Source organism: Salmo salar, chromosome 22 (assembly GCF_965601325.2).
Source record: "Salmo salar chromosome 22, fSalSal1, whole genome shotgun sequence".
Classification (NCBI taxonomy): Eukaryota; Metazoa; Chordata; class Actinopteri; order Salmoniformes; family Salmonidae; genus Salmo; species Salmo salar.
The window spans coordinates 33,878,227-33,899,566 of record NC_138312.1 but is presented as its reverse complement, the minus strand read 5'-3'; the positions used below and the strand labels follow the sequence as shown (position 1 = coordinate 33,899,566).

The following is a 21,340-nucleotide window of genomic DNA, read 5'->3' as shown; positions in this document are numbered from 1 at the left end:
CCTTGCAAGGGTTAACACGCTTAAATGTCTTACTCATGTCAGCCACGGTGAAGGAGAGCCCACAGTCCTCGGTAGCGGGCCAAGTCGGTGGCACTGTGTTATCCTCAAAGCGGGCGAAGAAGGTGTTTAGCTTGTCCGGAAGCAAGACATCGGTGTCCGTGACGTGGCTGGTTTTCCCTTTGTAATCCATGATTGTCTGTAGATCCTGCCACATATGTCTTGTGTCTGAGCCGTTGAATTGCGACTCCACTTTGTCTCTGTACTCCGAATACCTCTTCTCCACCGGCGGTGTTTTGGAGCAGCCTCTGGAATAAGTCCAATTGCCCTGGGGGGTACGAACAAAGGATCCAATTCCGGAAAGTCGTATTGCTGGTCGTAATGCTGGTGTGTTACCGTCACTCTGATATCCAAAAGTTATTTCCGGCTGTACGTAATAACACAAAAAAATGTCTGGCCTAATAATGTAATGTAATGACCTGACTAGATCACAAAGGAACAATTGTCCAGACAGAGGTTTGAGTTTACAAATTAACGGTTTATTAACCCAACTTCACACAGGCTACTGTTTGGCCGTAGCCCACGCCAAATAAATTAAGGATACCCCTATAAAACAACCGTGACCTTCTCTTGTGAAGGTCAGACATAAGAGAGAGAACAATGGCTAAACCTGGTCTTAACTTCCAATGCTCCATCCCCCTGCCCAACCCCCCTCCACGCCATTTCGCCAACCACCAGGATGCCCGGCATCAGAACATTCCATGCATTCCCATGATTGGCAAATAGCAGATTGATTGGCATGGCGGCCCCTGTGAACACTGGGTACTGGTAAGTACAACACAACCAACTAATAGCCTAACACATAACACACAGCTGTCTGTGCGGGTCGCTACATTAAGAAATAACAAAATACTGCAAAGTGGCTTAGGAGCTAGAAGAAGAGCTGCCTTATCTGTCGGCGCCATCTTACTGATAAGATAAGGTATTTCTGTTTATTATTTTTAATACATTTGCATTTTTTTGGTCATTATGGATTATTGTGTGTAGATTGCTGAGGATTTTTTAAATTTAATCAATTTTAGAATAAGCCTGTAACATAACAAAATGTGGAAAAAGTAAAGGGGTCTGAATACTTTCCGAAGGCATTGTACATATTACCTCAATTACCTCAAATACCTCGTACCCCTGCACATTGACTCGGTACTGGCACTCCTTGTATATAGCAACATTATTGTTACCTATTCTGTTACTATTTTCTATTTATGTTTGTTAACTTTCTTACTTTTTAACCCCGCATTGTTGGGAAAGGGCTCGTAAGTAAGCATTCACGTAGGTTCTACACCTGTTATATTCAGCACATGTGAAAAATACAATCTGATTTGATTTGAGGAGTGCATGAGTGTGTCCGGCCTACGCCACAACTCTAAATACAGACCTACAGCTGTGTTTTATTGCTTGTGTGCATGCTTGCCCGTGTGTGTGTGCGTATGTGCTGGGGGATGGAGTGTCAGGTATTAGGCATTATTGACATGGTGACTTATTTCAATGTTCTAATCAATGAGAATCATTAACAATAACTCAACTTCCTATGTGAGCGCGGAAGGAGAGAATTCAGCATCTTTCAGATGTCTGTGTGCGTGTGTGCATGAATGTATCTGTGTATGATGAATGTGTGTTCAATACGCAGTGTACCAGTCACACAATCAGAAAAACACCAATCCTCTCTCTATCTCTCAATTCAATTCAATTACAATTCAAGGGCTTTATTGGCATGGGAAAGATAAGTTAACATTGCCAAAGCAAGTGAAGTAGATAATTAACAAAAGTGAAATAAGCAATACAAATTTACAGTAAACATTACTCTCACAGAAGTTCCAAAAGAATAAAGACATTTCAAATGTCATATTATGTCTATATACAGTGTTGTAACGATGTGCAAATTGTTAAAGTACAAAAGGCAAAATAAATAAACATAAATATGGGTTGTATTTACAATAGTGTTTGTTCTTCACTGGTTGCCCTTTTCTTGTGGCAACAGGTCACAAATCTTGCTGCTGTGATGGCACACTGTGGTATTTCACCCAGTAGATATGGGAGTTTATCAAAATTGGGTTTGTTTTCAAATTCTTTGTGGATCTGTGTAATCTGAGGGAAATATGTGTCTCTAATATGGTCATACATTTAGCAGGAGTTTAGGAAGTGCAGCTCAGTTTCCACCTCATTTTGAGAGCAGTGTGCACATAGCCTGTCTTCTCTTGAGAGCCAGATCTGCCTACGGTGGCCTTTCTCAATAGCAAGGCTATGCTCACTGAGTCTGTACATAGTTAAAGCTTTCCTTAAGTTTGGGTCGGTCACAGTGGTCAGGTATTCTGTCACTGTGTACTCTCTGTTTAGGGCCAAATAGCATTTTTTGTTAATTATTTCCAATGTGTCAAGTAATTATATTCTTGTTTTCTCATGATTTGGTTGGGTCTAATTGTGGTCTCTCTCTCACACACACACACACAATCCGCAGGAGAATACAGGCTCCTCTCTGACACGTCATGATTGGTCACTTTTTGCCTCTCTTCCTTCCTGCTTAAATAGTTTTTAACAAAAGAGAGGGATGGAGAGGGGGAGGGGAGGAGTGGATGGGGGAGGGGATGTATGTGCTGCTCTGTTGTCACTAGGGGAGCGAGAGGGAGGGGTAGAGTGGGAGAGCAGAGAAGGATAGAGTCCCAGAAGTGGAAAAACACTGCCTTACTGTGTGGGTCATTCTATTGGCTTCCAGATAGAACCCATCATATCAAGGAAATACAAGCATGAGCAGGTAGGACTGGATTTTGTTTTAGAGCATTTCCTCCTTTCCTTCTGTTTCTTTCTTCTTCCTGCTTTATTTCTCTCCCATACCAACAGATTCTTTATCTCTCTTGTTTGTCTTATCACGCTGTGCTCTCCACATTCCTCCTCTTTTCTGCTTTTCTCTTCTTTCACTCCCGTAACCGGTTTTGTGTTGTCACTTTATTTATTCCCCTCTAAACCTGCTGTTGAATTAAGATGGCTTTCTCCTCTCATACAAATATTCAAAATTATTCTCAATCTTTATTAACATGTTTTTTTTCTCTCTACAATCTCACTGGGTACATACTGGTTGAATCAACGTTGTTTCCAACCAACATGGAATAAACGTTGAATTGATGTCAGTGCCCAGTGGGATGTGTCTATTATGTAAATGTTGATCATCTCATATATTCCCAAATTCCTCAGTTATCTTTATGTTTTTATCCTGCTTCCTGTATTTTTGCTTTGTATGGGAATAACACATCTGCATTCTTCAACACTTGACAAAGTACAAAGTTCTGATTGCTGTTTTTGGTGCGTGTGTGTGTAACTGTGTTAGTGTGTGAGGAGGTGTTGGTGGGTGCAGAGAATTGGAAACTCTTTAGTCTTTTTTCTTCTGATGGTGGTGTTGCTGTTTTGCAATCAGAGGGCAGAAGCTTTTCCCTTCCTTTCCGAGCATTTGGCACTGTGGTAACACACACACACACACACACACACACACACACACACACACACACACACACACACACACACACACACACACACACACACACACAGCACTATATGTTGTTTGGTTTAAATTGTGCACGTGTCTTTCATGAAGAGTACGCCCATTCCTGTTAACTCCAATAATATACCTAATGTGTACATTCCTGTTAGCTCCAATAATATACCTAGTGTGTACATTCCTGTTAACTCCAATAATATACCTAATGTGTACATTCCTGTTAGCTCCAATAATATACCTAGTGTGTACATTCCTGTTAGCTCCAATAATATACCTAATGTGTACATTCCTGTTAGCTCCAATAATATACCTAGTGTGTACATTCCTGTTAGCTCCAATAATATACCTAGTGTGTACATTCCTGTTAGCTCCAATAATATACCTAGTGTGTACATTCCTGTTAGCTCCAATAATATACCTAGTGTGTACATTCCTGTTAGCTCCAATAATATACCTAATGTGTACATTCCTGTTAGCTCCAATAATATACCTAGTGTGTACATTCCTGTTAGCTCCAATAATATACCTAGTGTGTACATTCCTGTTAGCTCCAATAATATACCTAATGTGTACATTCCTGTTAGCTCCAATAATATACCTAATGTGTACATTCCTGTTAGCTCCAATAATATACCTATTGTGTACATTCCTGTTAGCTCCAATAATATACCTAATGTGTACAAAAATACTCCTGTTTTTCTAGTGTTTTTGTTTTAGATTTCTCTCAATTACAGTAATCCTTTCAGTCATAGTAATTATGTATTAGTAGTAATTAGTATTACTGACATTTTGTTAAATTAATTTGACATGCTAGTGAGCTAGTGAGTGAGGGAGCATTAATGTGCTCAAAGATGAGAATAAGTGTTTGCATTTGGGTCACTTCAATGTGAATATACAACCAGTGAGTGAATACAGCTTTTTGATGTGATTACATACATAGGTGTGTGTTGTATTTTTCCAGCGGTGTCTAACTCCTTGCTTTCTCTCCTTGGCAGTCATCAGTGTGTAGGAGTAGTGGAGGTTACTGAGGCTAGCCATGGAGTGGTGTATGATAACAAACACTGACAGATCCACTCAGAGAGCCAGCAGCAGCGCGGGACCAGCCAGCAGCAGAATGTGTAACGTGTGTCCCCCCTCCCACCAACTCTGAGTGGACTCAGTACCCTCCTCTTTACCAGGGAGCAGGGCTGCAAGATGCTCAGTCCTGTCACCCCCTACAGAGAGAGCTTGGTTGCTCTCCTTCCCTCTGTTCTTTCTTTCTCTCAATGAAAGGCCACTATTAAACAACAATGATCTTCCTGTCCAATGTATTGGGGTAGAGAATATCCTATTTATCCTTTCTCCTCCATGTGAGTGAGGTGTGCTGGTACAGTCAGGCTGGAACTGACAATGTCACAGTGAGCAGTCCCACCTCGTTATGTATTTTACGCCCTGTGTCCACTCACAGATGGTCAAATTAGCCCTGCCCCCCTGGACTTTGTCACCGTACCCTTTCCTATCTCCTGGTGTAAAACTAGACCAATTCATGGATTGCCTCTGTGGACATTATTATGTTGTATGTTTAGGATGTTATTCATTTGACATACTTAATAGGACACAAAAAGTCAGGTATTTTTGTGTGTGATGCATTCCCATAATGGGTGTGTATTGTTGGTGAAAGCTGGGTACATTGTTACGCTTCAATATGCGTTTGCATGAGGGTCTCTAAGCCAAGCTAATGAATATGCTCATATTGACTGAGGTTATTGATTAGAAGAAGGTTTAACAGGATTACCACGCTAACATGATTGAAATAATGCATTAGGGACGCACATTTCCTACCTCTGTGTGCTATCAGGACTCCTGCTAAGCTAAGAGAAAGATACTATAGGCATATTTTCCCAAATTTTATTTTGTGGTTCCTTGAAAAGAAAGAGTGAGTTGTGTGAACACACATGACTTGCGTCTTGTCTGAAATGAGTTTGCCTAGCGTACATCTGTAACATTCCTGTTTTTAAAGACTCACACACACACAGTTGTCATAATTAGGAGTGTGTGATATAAAGGTGGTAGTGAATAGCTTGTGTGGCCTGTAGGTAAACAGCTCAGGGTGAAGTGGTTCTGTGAATGAGAGTCAGGTCGTTAGTGACGGGGTGTCAATGAGCATTAATTAAACTGGTGTGTAGGGATTCACACACACACACACACACAGGAACGCATGCTCGCACACACACTTTCTCTCTCTCTCTCTGTATCTCTCTCTCTCTCTCTGTCAGACACACACACAAACGTGCACATCAGGCCAACATAGTGTTCATGACAGCTTGTTAAGCAAATTTGAGTCCAGCTCATTTAAGGTCCTCATTAGGTGGTAAAGGCTTATATTTCCCTGGCCTGCAATGATGTGGAGCCTGTAGCCAACAGCAAGATCAGAGAGACCATTTAGTCATTCAACACAGGAGGCATGGAGAAACAGCAGAGAGCAGGCAGAGGGCAAAAGGCAGGGGAGGAAGGAATAAAGAAACAGAAAAAGAGAACTATGTTTATATATATATATATATATATATGAATGAGAGAGAGAGAGAGAGAGAGAGAGAGAGAGAGAGAGAGAAAGGGCAGATGGTCAGGAGGAGGGACTGGTCAGCTGCAGGCTGATATATGAGTGGACACAATGAGCAGAGAGGCCAGGCAGCTCCGGCCACATGTGTGGGTGAGCTGAAAGAGACAGAGTGTGGGGGAGGGGTGGCCTAAACCACACAGGCATGGATGGACACACTGAGGGAGAGGGGGGCACAGAAGAGGTGTACCGGGAAAGAGGTAGAAAGAAAGAACAAGAACCCTGTTTAACCAAAACCAATGTTCAAAGTAAAACAGCTTTCACACTCAAAAGTTTGCTGCTCCAGTATGACAGGCTAACTTTTAGCTTTTCAGGCAGTAGCTGTGCGAGCCAACTTCAAATTATCAAATGCATGTTTTATTTTAAGAGGACCTGATGGTATGTAGATTGACATCACTGTGGCCCTATGGAGGACATGCCCTGCTAAAAAAAACAGGATAGAGGGGGTAAGGGGAGAGGGGAGAGGGGAAGAAAAGAAGTGACACACCAGTAGCTTCTTCTCTGACAGGCTTGATTGGCCAGTAAAGTATCTAGTGCTTGTGGGCCATGCATCCAATGCTTATACAGTACATAACATACAGTTTCAGTGCCTGTGGTGTTTTTAGTATGAATCTAAGGTAGTTTGTGTGTATTGTATGGATCTTTGTGGCCATAGTGGTCCACTGGCTGAATCAACGTTGTTTCTACGTCATTTCAATGAAATTACGTCAAACCAATCTGGAATAGACATTCAATTGACATCTGTGCCCAGTGGGGAGTGGTTGTTGGAGGGTGGGCGGTCCACAGAGTCCTCACGGGCGTCCCTGTATATTAATGTCCCATTGGTCCACTGATGCGTTCCGTATTGATCCAACCAATGGCTTGAATTAGTACTAACGAATACAAATCACCCAATAATGACTGACCAGCTGATAGAGTGTGATTAATCAGGGCCCTAAACAAACACTTTATTTTTTTTGCTGTCCTCTCATCTCTCAGTCTCTCTCTTGCATATGGTGAGGATATGTGCTGTGTAAATATATCTCAGGTTGAATTCCAGACATTCCAACAACCCGAGTTATCTGCAGGATGACCAGGATTCTCTCTCACTCTGGCCGCTCGGCGGGCCTGCACGGCCCACTCAAACTTTACATCCTGATCTTTACGACCGGCACAGACCTATCTGTCTATCTCAGTCAAACACAACACATTAACACAGGTCAACTATCTCAGCTACAGTGTACAGTACCAGTAAAATGTTTGGACACACCTATTCATTCAAGGGTTTTTCTTTATTTTAAATATTTTCTACATTGTAGAATAATAGTGAAGACATCAAAATGAATTAACACCTATGGAATCATGCAGTAACCAAAAAAAAGTGTTAAACAAATCAAAATATATTTTATATTTTAGATTCTTCAAAGTAGCCACCCTTGGCCTTGATGACAGCTTTGCAGACTCTTGCCATTCTCTCAACCAGCTTCATGAAGAATGCTTTTTCAATAGTCTTGAAGGAGTTCCCACATATGCTCTTGCCATTTTCTCAACCAGCTTCATGAGGAATGCTTTTCCAACAGTCTTGAAGGAGTTCCCACATATGCTTAGCACTTATTGTCTGCTGTTCCTTCACTCTGCGGTCCAACTCATCCCAACCATCTCAACTGGGTTAAGGTTGGGTGATTGTGTAGGCCAGGTCATCTGATGCAACACTCCATCACTCTCCTTCTTGGTCGAATAGCCCTTACACAGCCTGGAGGTGTGTTTTGGGTCATTGTCCTGTTGAAAAACAAATGACAGTCCCACTAAGCGTAAACTAGATGGGATGGCGTATCGCTGCAGAATGCTGTGGTAGCCATGCTGGTTAAGTGTGCCTTGAATTCTAAATAAACCACAGACAGTGTCATCAGCAAAGCACCCCCTCACCATCACACCTCCTCCTCCATGTTTCACGGTGGGAACCACACAGGCGGAGATCATCCATTCACCTACTCTACATCTCACAAAGACACGGCGGTTGGAACCAAAGATTTCAAATTTGGACGCATCATACCAAAGGACAGATTTCTACTGGTCTAATGTCCATTGCTCATGTTTCTTGGCTCAAGCAAGTCTCTTCTTCTTATTGGTGTCCTTTAGTAGTGGTTTCTTTGCAGCAATTCAACCATGAATTTGACCACTAGGGCTCCCGAGTGGCGCAGCAGTCTAAGGCACTGCATCTCAGTGCAAGAGGCGTCACTACATTCCCTGGTTTGAATCCAGGCTGTATCACATCCGGCCATGATTGGGAGTCCCATAGGGCGGCGCACAATTTGCCCAGCGTCACCCGGGTTTGGCTGGGGTAGGCCGTTATTGTAAATAAGAATTTGTTCTTAACTGACTTGCCTAGTTAAATAAAGGTTAAAATAATAATAATAATAAAGTCCTGATTCACAAAGTCAACTCTGAACAGTTGATGTTGAGATGTGTCTGTTACTTGAACTCTGTGAAGCATTTATTTGGGCTGCCATTTCTGAGGCTGGTAACTCTAATTAAGTTATCCTCTGCATTAGAGGTAACTCTGGGTCTTCCATTCCTGTGGCGGTTCTCATGAGAGCCAGTTTCATCATAGTGCTTGATGGTTTTTGCGACTGCACTTGAAGAAACATTCAAAGTTCTTGGCATTTTCCATGTCTTAAAGTAATGATGGACTGTCATTTCTCTTTGCTTATTTGAGCTGTTCTTGCCATAATATGGACGGTCTTTTACCAAATAGGGCTATGTTCTGTATACCACCCCTACCTTGTCACAACACAACATGTTGGCTCAAACGCATTAAGAAGGAAAGAAATTCCACAAATTAACTTTTAAAAAGGCACACCTGTTAATTGCAAATGCATTCCAGGTGACTACCTCATGAAGCTGGTTGAGAGAATGCAAAGAGTGTGCAAAGCTGTCATCAAGGCAAAGGGTGGCTACTTTGAAGAATCTCAAATATAAAATATATTTTGATTTGTTTAACACTTTTTTGGTTCCTACATGATTCCGTATGTGTTATTTCATCGTTTTGATGTCTTCACTATTATTCTACAATGTAGAAAATAGTAAAAATAAAGAAAAACCCTTGAATGAGTAGGTGTGTCCAAACATTTTACTGGTACTGTATGTATGTTCGCATGTCTGTGTATGTGTGTGTGTGTGTGTGTGTGTGTGTGTGTGTGTGTGTGTGTGTGTGTGTGTGTGTGTGTGTGTGTGTGTGTGTGTGTGTGTGTCCAGCAAGAGTTGAAGTCTTTGTTTAATATTTACTGAGTAATAGCGATGTTGGAGTGGTCAGGCTACCTACCATAAGGGCAGTTTTCTTTCCCCTCCTGTCCAATGCCTCTGATGCCTTGCAACCCCCCCCCCCCCCCCCCCCCCCAAATCCCAGGTCCATGTGCCCCTCCCCCCGCATCCCTGCCTTTCTCTCTCCACTATTCATCTGATTAACCCTTAATTGCTAATACTGACCATGCAGTGGACCGCTACCAAGCGGGGGAAAGAATTCACACCAGCAGCTCTTCTGCTCGCATCGATCATGTGCATAACTCTGACCAATAGGTTGAATGATCAGATTCTTTCATTTAGATTACAAGCATTATCTTATTCTGAATAAGAGTGTGTGTTGATTGTTGAAAAGGTTGAACATCTAAAGATGAGGAACATCATCAGTGGGTTTGGTCTCTCCAGTCTTAGGATTTTGGGTGTTGTGAGTTCTAGAGAACACAAACCTGAACAGCACATATTATGTCTCTGCTGGCTGTGGAAGGGTCATTTGCACACTGGTCATCGTTGGTGATTGACGGTAGGTATAGGGAGAGAGAGAGACCGAGAGTGAGCGAGACAGAGAGAGAGAGCAGAAGCTAAATCCTCTCTCTACCCGGCTATGTAATTAGGACCAGTCCAGCGAGACTAAGCTGCTCTCTCACAGGCTGGCTGCAATGGAGTGGAGGGGAGGGGGGAGGGGGGGTCAGAGCTTCGGACAGAGTGGATGGTGTTGAAAGCTGGACTAGGAGGGGGGGGGGGGGCACATACTAGCCATCCTCTGATTGGATTGATCAAGCTCTTGTTTACAAGCCCCCTGTTCCCTGTTCGTTGCTCAGGCACACACACATGCACAATATGCCTGTTTTACTGGCCCCCTGGTCCCATGAGGTGTGTTGGATCCATGTGAGGGCCTTAGTCCTTGAGGCAGGAAAAGAAAAGCTGGGGTATAGAGTTAGCCTTGACCCCGGGGAGCAGGAGGAGGCTGGTGTGTGTGTGTGTGTGTGTGTGTGTGTGTGTGTGTGAGTGACAGGGAGAGTGTGTGCGTGTGTGGTGGATGAACAGGGGGGCTGTAACTCTATCTCACTTCCTCCAGGTCTCAGATTTCAGGAGCCACTGTCCTTTTGGGACTACTCATTACACACACACACACACACACACACACACACACACACACACACACACACACACACACACACACACACACACACACACACACACACACACACACACACACACACACACACACACACGTCTTGTAAACTGTCAGTACGGCTGGTGGATATATGGAGATGGTGGTCTGAGTTAGTGAGATGTTTGAGTTCTTATAGGATCTGCTGTCAGACAATAGGGTCCCTGTGGCTTTGTTAGGGGACGTGGGGGGACAATAGGAGCTGAGGGACAGGCTGGACACAGAGAGAGAAGGTTCCTCTGCTCAAAACAGCTGTTTCTGTTTGGGGTCCCCACGACAGTGTCTGCACGTACGCCACACGGATACATTCACACAAACACACTCAGTCAACTCTCATTTGCACAACATGTTAGATCCATCCACACACTCAAAACATTGGGTTAGGATCTGGGTTAGGGTCTGGGTTAGGATCTGGGTTAGGGTCTGGGTTAGGGTTAGGTCTAAACGTCAGAACTGCATTGTTGGTTAAGGGCTTGCAATTAAGCACGGTAAAGTCTACACTTGTTGTATTCGGCACGTGACAAATAAAGTTTGATTTGATTATAGAACCATAGTTTAGTAAACGGTTAGAATCATGCAATGCACACAAGTAGCACTATTTGGAACCAGTGTCTTGAAACAATGTTGTGCTACAGCATAAGTCACTGTTTCACACTTCTGACATCATTCAATCCATCATGAGATACTATAGCGCAAATCCTCATTTCAGAAATGCATGCATAATTTCAAACTTTCGAACAAACCTCCCATTGACATTTCAAACATGCGTAAAGCATCCTATTTACGTACATTTAAATATCAATAGGAGGTTTGTGCGAACAATTGAGTTCGCACAAATTGAGAACACATTTTGTCTCTGCCATGTTTTGTATGATCACCCAGAGTGAAGTTTCAACACCCTTCAAAATCATTTTGAAGACTTACAACATCACAAACAACAAGAATATGCTTCCAACAACAGGACAGCAATAGATGAGGAGAAACAAAAAACACACATAGCTAACGCTTAAAAAGCCATTAAAAAGTGGGCCCTCCTCCATACCCTACTCCCCATACATCCTCTGCTACAGATGGCTGTGTTGTATACTCACTGTTTTCCCTAATCCTTCCTGGCATCTCCTCACCCTCCTTTATGAATCACTACTACTGTAAGCATAGACATGTGCGTGCACACAGACACACAAGTACTGTATGCATGCGCAACAAATCACACACACACGCACACACACTAGCTTTGCATCTCCTAATCCATTATTGTGTTGTTTTGATGGTTTCCAGTCCAGTCGGGACCAGTCTGATCCTGATTCCCGACTTCATTCAGCCTTCAGACAGTTTGAGTATAGATTAGGTTTACAGAACATAGATTAAGCCTGGTACAATAGAAAATGTCTCATCTTGATTAGAGAGGGCTCCCATCTCAGTGAGAATTACTCCGACTGTGTGTGTTTGTGTATATACCCATGTACAGTATATGTGCATGTGTGGGTCAGTCTGTGTCTCGGAGAGTGTGTATGCGTATAGGTGTGTTTCCCTTGAAGTCACTTTGTGTAAGCCTTTGTATGTACACCCTAGTATACTGTAGATGTGTCCGTGTGGATTGTGTTTATTCTTTCCCTCGACTTAACCCTGATCCAACACAGTCTCTCAAAAGCCAGGTCAGCTGGTAGGGAGCTTCAAGCCTGAACAAAGTTACGTCGCTAAAGAGTGTGTATTTGTGTGCGCGTACTTTTGTGGGAGTGCAATGTTTGAGTGCGGCTTTATCGACTGTGCCAGAAGTGGTGTGTTTGTTGTTGAGCTGGGGACAGGGACAGTCCCATGACTGTCTGGAATTCCCTGGAGCACAGAGACATTTCCAGGGGGATTGGGACTTGGCTCCCTGTGAGTGCAGGATTTAGTCACACATTGACCAGAACCAACAGAAGGGCCGCTAAATGATCCACGTTGATCCCTAAATTATACGATCACAGTCCCATAATTCCGTTCATCCAATCCTGAGATCCCAGTCGTCCAGCCCCTCCCCAGCCAAGTTCCAATCCCCCCTGTAAATGTGTCTGTAATCCAGGGAATTCCAGCCAGTCATTGGACTGTCCCTGTCCACAGCTCAACAACAACAAACTACTTCTGGCACAGTCGATAAAGCCGTGTTCAAACATTGTACTCCCACAAATGTATGGGCACACAAAAACACTGTTTAGTGTATGGAGAGAGCAGACAGTCAGATGTAGGCACCAAACGCTACAGAGTTGTAGTGTAAACAAACTCAACACTGAGCTCATAAACGCTCACCTCCACACAACTGACTAGTATAGGGGAAACTGGTAAAGCATGTGAACAACCATAGGTTTCTCCCTCCTCACTGCCCCCCCCCCGTCCCCCCCCCCCCCCCCCGTCCCCACATTTCTCTCTCTCTTTCCCCTCTTTCCCTCCCTCCCTCCCTCTCTCTTTCTCTCTCCCCCTCCCTCTCAGTTCTGTTGTAGTCCCTCTGGCCCAGGCTCAAAGGGTCAGGACAGTTTAATAATACTCTGCAATGCCTGGAATGTCAGCCTAATGCCTGCTCAAAGACACGCAGCCTGCAAAGCCAATCAAAATGGTTGATCACTGCACCAATGGAACACACTGCACTAATGTGCGTGTGAGTGTGTATGCGGTTGTTTGTATGTATGTATGTATGTGTGTGTGTGTGTGTGTGTGTGTGTGTGTGTGTGTGTGTGTGTGTGTGTGTGTGTGTGTGTGTGTGGTGTGTGTGTGTGTGTGTGTGTGTGTGTGTGTGTGTGTGTGTGTGTGTTCGTGTTAGATTGAGAGAGTGGGGGTCCCACACACAGAGCCCCGTACAGAGGGACAACAATGCTCCCAGTGAGAGAGCAGGACAGAAGGGAGCGGGGCGGCTGATAGGGGCTTATCGCCCTGGAGACCAGGCCAGGGGCTGTGTTGTTCATGACGATTAGGCATGGAGGAGCTCAGAGCACAAGGTACCCTCCGCGGGTAGAGCTGTAGGAGCAGTGTGGGGCACTGGGGAGAAGAGGGATTGCTAAGCAAAGACATGATAATGGGCTCTGCTGGTCAGCGGGACTGTAATGTTTTTAAGAAAGTCTTATTTCCTTGGGTTTTCAAGTGAGAAAGAAGTCAATCTCCATGAAACCTTGAGTAAAGTGGAACTTCGTTGTATTTTATCTTGTATAAACTCAATATATTTGCATTTAGTTAGTGTATTACCAGTGTGGTATGGTTATCTGAACAACTTGAATAATTTGCAGTTATCTCTGCTCTAAAACTGGACTGATGGATTTTGTATTTATTATGGATCCCCATTGGTTCCTGCCAAGGCAGCAGCTACTCTTCCTGGGGTCCAGCAACATTAAGGCACTTATATACAATTTAAAAATGATATGACATTACATTTCATAACACTTTCACAACACATTTAGTGTAATCCCTCAGGCCACTACTCTACTACCACATATCTACAATACAAAATCCATGTGTACGTGTGTAGAGTGTGTGTCTTATCATGCGTATGTGTAGGTGTGTCTGTACCTGTGTGTGTGTCTCTTCACAGTCCTTGCTGTTCCATAAGGTGTATTTTTATCTGTTTTTTTAATCTGATTCTACTGCTTGCATCAGTTACATGACGTGGAATAGAGTTCCATGTAGTCATGGCTCTATGTAGTACTGTGCTCCTCCCATAGTCTGTTCTTGACTTGGGGATTGTGAAGAGACCTCTGGTGGCATGTCTTGTGGGGTACTGTATGCATGGGTGTCCAAGCTGTGTGCTAGTAGTTTAACCAGACACCTTGGTGCATTCAGCATGTAAACACTTCTTACAAAAACAAGTAGTGATGAAGTCAATCTCTCCTCCACTTTGAGCCATGAGAGATTTACATGCATATTATTAATGTTAAATCTCCATGTACATTTAAGGGTCAGCCGTGATGCCCTGTTCTGAGCCAATTGTAATTTTCCGAGGTCTCTCGTTGTGGCACCTGACAAAATGTAATACGTGGTGAATAACCATGCTCTCCCTGTCCTCTCTCTGTGGGTCTATAGGTCTGTTGAAGATGCACTGGTCTCCGGAGCACGCGGCCCCCCTGTCCCAGTGGCCTGAGCAGCACCTGGATGTGTCTTCCACCACCTCCCCTCCCTCCGCCCACAAACACGACTCACGTGGTTACACCACTGCAGCCGGATACCCCTGGGCCAGCGATGACATCTCTGCCCTCACCGCGTCTTCCTTGTTAAAACGCTACGCCGAAAAGTACTCAGGCCTGGAGCTGCCCTACGAAAGGCCTGCCCCAGGGGCTTACTCAGAGCCTGGGACCTTCCTGAAGAGTGAGACTGAGCCCTGGGCCCTGGGGCAGGGCATGGAGTGTTACCCTGCGTTGGAGGCCCTGGCAGCAGGGGCCAAAGTGGGATCAGCATCAGTGGGCCTCCCTGGCACGGGCAGTGTGACGGTGGTGAACAGTAACTTGACCTCTGACCCTGGGTATAGTGGTGGTGGCTCCTGTAATGGACCCCCCTCTCAGGACTACCCCCTCTCCTACAACAGCACCTACCTCTCCTCAGGATACTGCCTCCAGCCCGGCTCAGCACTTCCCCCAGCCTCTCTGCAAACCACCCCCACCCTGGTGTCCAGCTACAACCCTACCAACCCTGTATACAACTACCCGCCAGGCTGCTACCCCCACCTCCAGACCAGCCTGGCAGCCAGCTACAGCCATAGCCACCCCAGTGCCTCCTACCTCCCCTCTGGGCTGAGCACCCCTACCCCCCTGACCCCCCGATCCACCATGGCGGGGGGCAGCTATGGCTACCCCAGTCACAGCCTAGGGTCCGGCTCTGAGACAGGAGGGCCGCTGAAACGCAAGGCCTTTGAGATGGCGGAAGAGGGGGAGGAGGGAGGAGGAGAAGGAGCGCGGTACAGGAAGTACGGCAATGGCCACAGCAAGAGCCACGGCAATGGTCACGGCAACGACTACGACATAGCGGGCTCAGAAGTCCAGGCCTACAAGCCCGGCAAGCCTCTGGTGTCGCCTCCTTATGGTGGGCAGGGGGAGTACAGCCCCTCCTCAGCCCAAGGGGGGGAGAGTGGGGGAGGAGGGGAACATGGCTTCCCCCATCAGAGGCTGGCCATGAAGATGCCTGTGTCACATGCACGATCTGAGGACCCAACTGGAGGACGCTAGATCAGGCACTTGAAAGGAAAACTCTCTGGGGGTCCCTCGGTTTTATTGGCATTTGAAAACCAAGTAGAGTACTTACTCTGCCAAAAACTGGGGGAAAATAATAATTGGATTTGCAATGAGAGGTCATGTGATCTAACCAGGAAGGAGAGAAAATGGCAAATGACTTGAATCCGCCTCCTATCTTATATCATTTTCATTCTTAGATTTTCTCCAAAGAGTCAAGGGGCACTTTGTCCTGTATGAGTGTGGTGGGGTGGTGTGAGGACAGAGGGAGGGATCTAGATGGATAGGGCTAAATCAGGCAGTCTGAATGGATTACCGACTGCTTCTCTCAGGATCCTATTTATTTCCCAATCTGCTACTTTGGCAGACAGTGACATTGCAATGTTGTTGTTTTGAAGAGTTGCTCTCTTAATTGGAGTGGCCGCTTGATATGGAAAGGACGTTTGACTCTATTACCTCCTACAGCACCATAAGAATCATAACCTTTCAGACCAAAAAGTAGAGAAGAAGAACATAGATGTGATGTACTTTAATAACTTGACACCACGAGCACAATGACAGCTCTTCTGAGGCTTGGTGCCTCTATACAACTCGCTTTGAAACGAATGTCCCCCTCTCCCCCCTTCCCTTTTCCCTGTTTTCTTTTGACAGTGTTTCTATGTTATTTCTCCCTCTTTCTCTACCTCTCATCACTACATTTTCACCATGTTTTCCCTTCCCTGCTTTTTCTCAGTTTGTTTCACTCACTCTTTTTCTTTTTCTGTTAAAGCTGCAATATGTAACTTTTTGGGCAACCTGACCAAATTCACATAGAAATGTGAGTTATAGATATGTTATTCTCATCGAAAGCAAGCATAAGAACCAGTAGATCTATTCTATGTGCGCTATTTCTATGCTTCCCGTTCTTTAGTTTTTGCTTCTTTTACTTTCGGTGTTGTACACCAGCTTTAAACAGCTGAAAATACAATCTTTTTGGTTATTGAAAATATATTTCACAACAGTTTAGATCGTACAATGATTCTCTACACTATGCATTGCTTATTTTGTCAAAAACTGAAATTAGGTGAACTATTGTTCATTATGCAGTGTTACATGCAGCTCTATCAATACATTCAAATACTTAAACCTGCAGAAAGAGATACTTGTAGAAACACACTTGAGAGAGAATTTTAACTACAGCATATAAACTCTCACTGTAAACTGCGTTTATTTTCAAACTTAACATGTGTAAATATTTGTATGAACATAAGATTCAACAACTGAGACATAAACTGAACCAGTTCCACAGACATGTGACTAACAGAAATGGAATAATGTGTCCCTGAGCAAAAGGGGGGGGGGGGGGGGGGGGGGGTTCAAAATCAAAAGTAAGTTAGTAGCTGGTGTGGCCACCAGCTGCATTAAATACTGCAGTGCATCTCCTCCTCATGGACTGCACCAGATTTGCCAGATCCAGGCTTTTCGCTGGCCATGGCAGAACACTGACATTACTGTCTTGCAGAACGAGCAGTATGGCTGGTGGCATTGTCATGCTGGAGGGTCATGTTAGGATGAGCCTGCTGGAAGGGTACCACATGAGGGAGGAGGATGTCTTCCCTGTAATGCACAGCGTTGAGATTGCCTGCAATGACAACAAGCTCAGTCCGATGATGCTGTGACACACCGCCCCAGACCATGACGGACCCTCCACCTCCAAATCGATCCCGCTCCAGAGTACAGGCCTCGGTGTAACGCTCATTCCTTCGACGATAAACGCGAATCCGACCATCACCCCTGGTGAGACAAAACCGCGACTCGTCAGTGAAGAGACATTTTTGCCAGTCCTGTCAGTCCAGCGACGGTGGGTTTGTGCCCATAGGCGACGTTGTTGTTGGTGAAGTCTGGTGAGGACCTGCCTTACAACAGGCCTACAAGCCCTCAGTCCTGCCTCTGTCAGCCTATTGCGGACGGTCTGAGCACTGATGGAGGGATTGTGCGTTCCTGGTGTAACTCGGGCAGTTGTTGTTGCCATCCTGTACCTGTCCCGCAGGTGTTATGTTCGTACCAATCCTGTGCAGGTGTTGTTACACGTGGTCTACCACTGCGAGGACGATCAGCTGTCCGTCCTGTCTCCCTGTAGCGTTGTCTTAGGTGTCTCACAGTACGGACATTGCAATTTATTGCTCTGGCCACATCTGCAGTCCTCATGCCTCCTTGCAGCATGCCTAAGGCACATTCACGCAGATGAGCAGGGACCCTGGACATATTTATTTTGGTGTTTTTCAGAGTCAGTAGAAAGGCCTCTTTAGTGACCTAAGTTTTCATAACTGTGACCTTAATTGCCTACTGGTCTGTAAGCTGTTAGTGTCTTAACGACCGTTCCACAGGTGCATGTTCATTCATTGTTTATGGTTCATTGAACAAGCATGGGAAACAGTGTTTAAACCCTTTACAATGAAGATCTGTGAAGTTATTTGAATTTTTACGAATTATCTTTGAAAGACAGGGTCCTGAAAAAGGGGCGTTTCTTTTTTTGCTGAGTTTACTAAAGAGTACACTGTCAAACCAATGCAAATGTGCCATTTTCATAGAGATACTCTTAGAATCCTAAAATCGGAATCTGCTTGTGTTTTTGATGTATGCATTCTTTTTTCTTTTTGCCTTTTTAAAGAAATATATGTAGTCATGTTATTGAATACTCAGGAAGATTGTTGTATTGTAAAAGAATGTATGTATGTATTACCTTCTGGTGTTTGTAGGGAGCTTTATGGAGAATATAATGGAGTCATGGCTGTTGTAATACAGACATACTGTATTACACACTTCAGGGAACACAGAGCTTTTAGGGCCACCAATATTAGCGTTTGTGCGCACACACACACACACACACATGCAAACACTCACACGTCCCCACACACACTTACACATAAGCATGCACACACATGCACGGCCACGTAGATTCAAATATTTGAACACCCATAGTACACTGCCACAGTCTTTTAACTTGTGAATTGAAACTTAAGATTCCTACCAATGCCTGAAACGTAGAATGTAATTCAATATATTTTATTCAAAGGATAATAGATACCATAATGTACATCAATAATTTTTTTAGATATATAAAACATATTTTCTTCATGTGTCGATTTATTTCCCATGTAGATTTTGGTGGAGTGGTGATCTTCATTAAGTGTTATGTAGTTAGCAAAGGGGAAGAAACACTTTTTCTGGACAAACGTTGACAACCTGTGACAAAATGCAAATGACACCTTTCAACCTGTAGTGCTCAAACATAAAAGCTTTGCTTGACGTCAGAAGTGAATGTCTACATCCATCAAATACCTTCCTATCAACGTAACCTAGAAATGACATTAGGTATGTTTCTGAAATGTCTTAACTCTATGTGACTATACACCTCAGTAACAGTTCCTTTCGCCAGTCCCCCCTCTGCTTTGTGTTTTCTATAGTAGCTGTGTACAGCTGCTGGGCCTCTATAGACCTCACTGTGCCTATTATAACACTGATCTATTACCTCAGGACACAGTGGTGAAAACAACATCAGAGCCTCAAGAACAACCAAAAATATCACAGCTGTAGAAATAATAAATTCTTCCTAAACCCCTATTTTTCATAACAGAATTTTTTTTTATAGCTATAGGTTAACCAGGGCATTGGATAAGCAACATAATGATTGAATATATTTGCAAAATAGGTTTATTCTGTAGCTAAGGGCTATTACTGTAGCTGTTTTGTTCCAAGCAGACAGACATACTGTACATGTCCAAGGCTACCACATCATCCTGGGTATAAAGTGTGCCGTATATGATATCCCTCTGATACATTTACAAACTGTTGAGGCTCAGAATCTCTATTTTTAACATTCAGTTCAAATATAATTAAAAAATCCTTCCAGATCCAGAGAACATGAACAGTATTTTGCAGAGAGGTTGTGCTAGTAAGTGTCCTAGGTTTCCGACCTTCATACATATTTCAGTTATTTCAGCAGCTCTTGAATCATCTGCACCAGCAAAACATTCACAATAACAAAATATGTACACAGTGGATTGCATCAGTGCCAAATAATAATTTAATATAAACTTTTTGTTAGCATTAAACATTTACCTTTTTGTTAGCATTATAGAATTGTATCAGTTCTGAGTGCTGACTCTGTGAAGGGCTGAGAAAATAGTTTCACAATCCAGAAAATTTATGAATTGGAAAAGCGCTTAGCAACAAGTAAATTAACACTCATAATGCAATGTGCATTAAGCTTTAAGTCACAATTACTAATAATAAGGTTAGCCTGGCCTCCTTTCTTTGTTGTTGTCCCAAGTTCATGTTCTTCAGCGTCACCAATATGAAGGTGTATGTGGAGATAAGTTTGTCCAACAAAAGTGGGATTTCAACACTATCTTTTTAATACAGTAGTATTATTATTGTATCGTGTACATTCTCTAACCATTTCTACCTCATTTTGAAGACGGTCATGGAAATAATTATTTTATTTTGTTTCACATGTCTGTTATGGAATAATGATGATGATTCTTGAACTGTTTTAGTCTACCTCACAAAAGGCTATTTTAAAATAAAAATGTTTAATGGAAATGAAGAGATAATGCCCAACTCTGTCTCCAGTTTCTTTTCTTATCACCAAAATCTTGTAATTTGCAGGTCATGGATAGCTGTTTTACTGACCTGTCCATGGGAAGAAAACACCTGGATCATTTGTGGGTTCTTTAGATGGTGGACGGATGACTCTTTATGTAGACAACACTGGATGGAGACTGATTACACTATTGCAGATTTACTTGGGTCATGTTCCCCTGCTCAGACGTTGCATGCATCAACCAATGGTTGTGTGGCCACGTCATCGACTCTGTCATCGACCGACAGATTGTTTTAACATATGATGTGATTAGCTGATATGTAAAATATCTATCCAGGCGTTTTAAGACCTGGCAGGTGTCTGCAACTTCTGAGCAGAAGAACGCGCCCATTATGAAATGACCACAGTTACAGCCATGCATCAACTCAAGTAGTTCCTGTTCTAAGTCAAACAATGAACATCTGACTAATCAGAATACAGATGAGTTGTTAGGTAGATAACCAAATACAACTGAACTACAGAAGTACTGATTCAACATATTTTCGAAAATAATCATACACCTGTCATACCAACTAGAAATATGAATTGTGATATGTACACTACACCTAAAGAAAAAAATACAGGATACTCTGCCCACCGTGTTTTACATTTTTTACTGTACCGATTAAGACAAATGACAGATATTTAAAATAAACTTTTAGACTAGATAAACATTCAGTGGCCATGTAAATAGTACAGAATGTGGTTTAAGCCCATCTAATCCCTTGTCATTTCCTAAAATTAGCATTTCACTTCTCTTCACCTCTTATGATAAAACTACAGGCTGCTTAGCCGGGTCTACTTACAGTATCTCACTAGAATATAGAGTAGTGAATAGATTGATATTTTGCACTATAAGTACAGTATGTTTTTTGGATTGGAGAGGACAGTCACCATGTTGATGTCTGTGTCTAATCAGCTCAGTCCTTCACATCGCTGCAGA

The 21,340-nt window shown here is 43.5% G+C and overlaps 1 protein-coding gene across 1 annotated transcript; it reads left to right on the top strand.

The window, feature by feature from the left end:
* Positions 1 to 2,649: 2,649 nt before the first annotated feature.
* LOC106583169 (fidgetin-like protein 2) lies at positions 2,650 to 20,375 on the top strand. Its single transcript, XM_014167039.3, has 2 exons — positions 2,650 to 2,806; positions 14,635 to 20,375. Exon 2 carries the CDS (start codon positions 14,646 to 14,648, stop codon positions 15,768 to 15,770), a length of 1,125 nt encoding a protein of 374 aa, XP_014022514.1. The 5' UTR covers positions 2,650 to 2,806; positions 14,635 to 14,645; the 3' UTR covers positions 15,771 to 20,375.
* Positions 20,376 to 21,340: the final 965 nt, after the last annotated feature.

Coding starts and splice junctions, on each gene's coding strand:
- LOC106583169 (XM_014167039.3), top strand. CDS start 14,646: ATGCACTGGTCTCCGGAGCACGCGGCCCCCCTGTCCCAGTGGCCTGAG.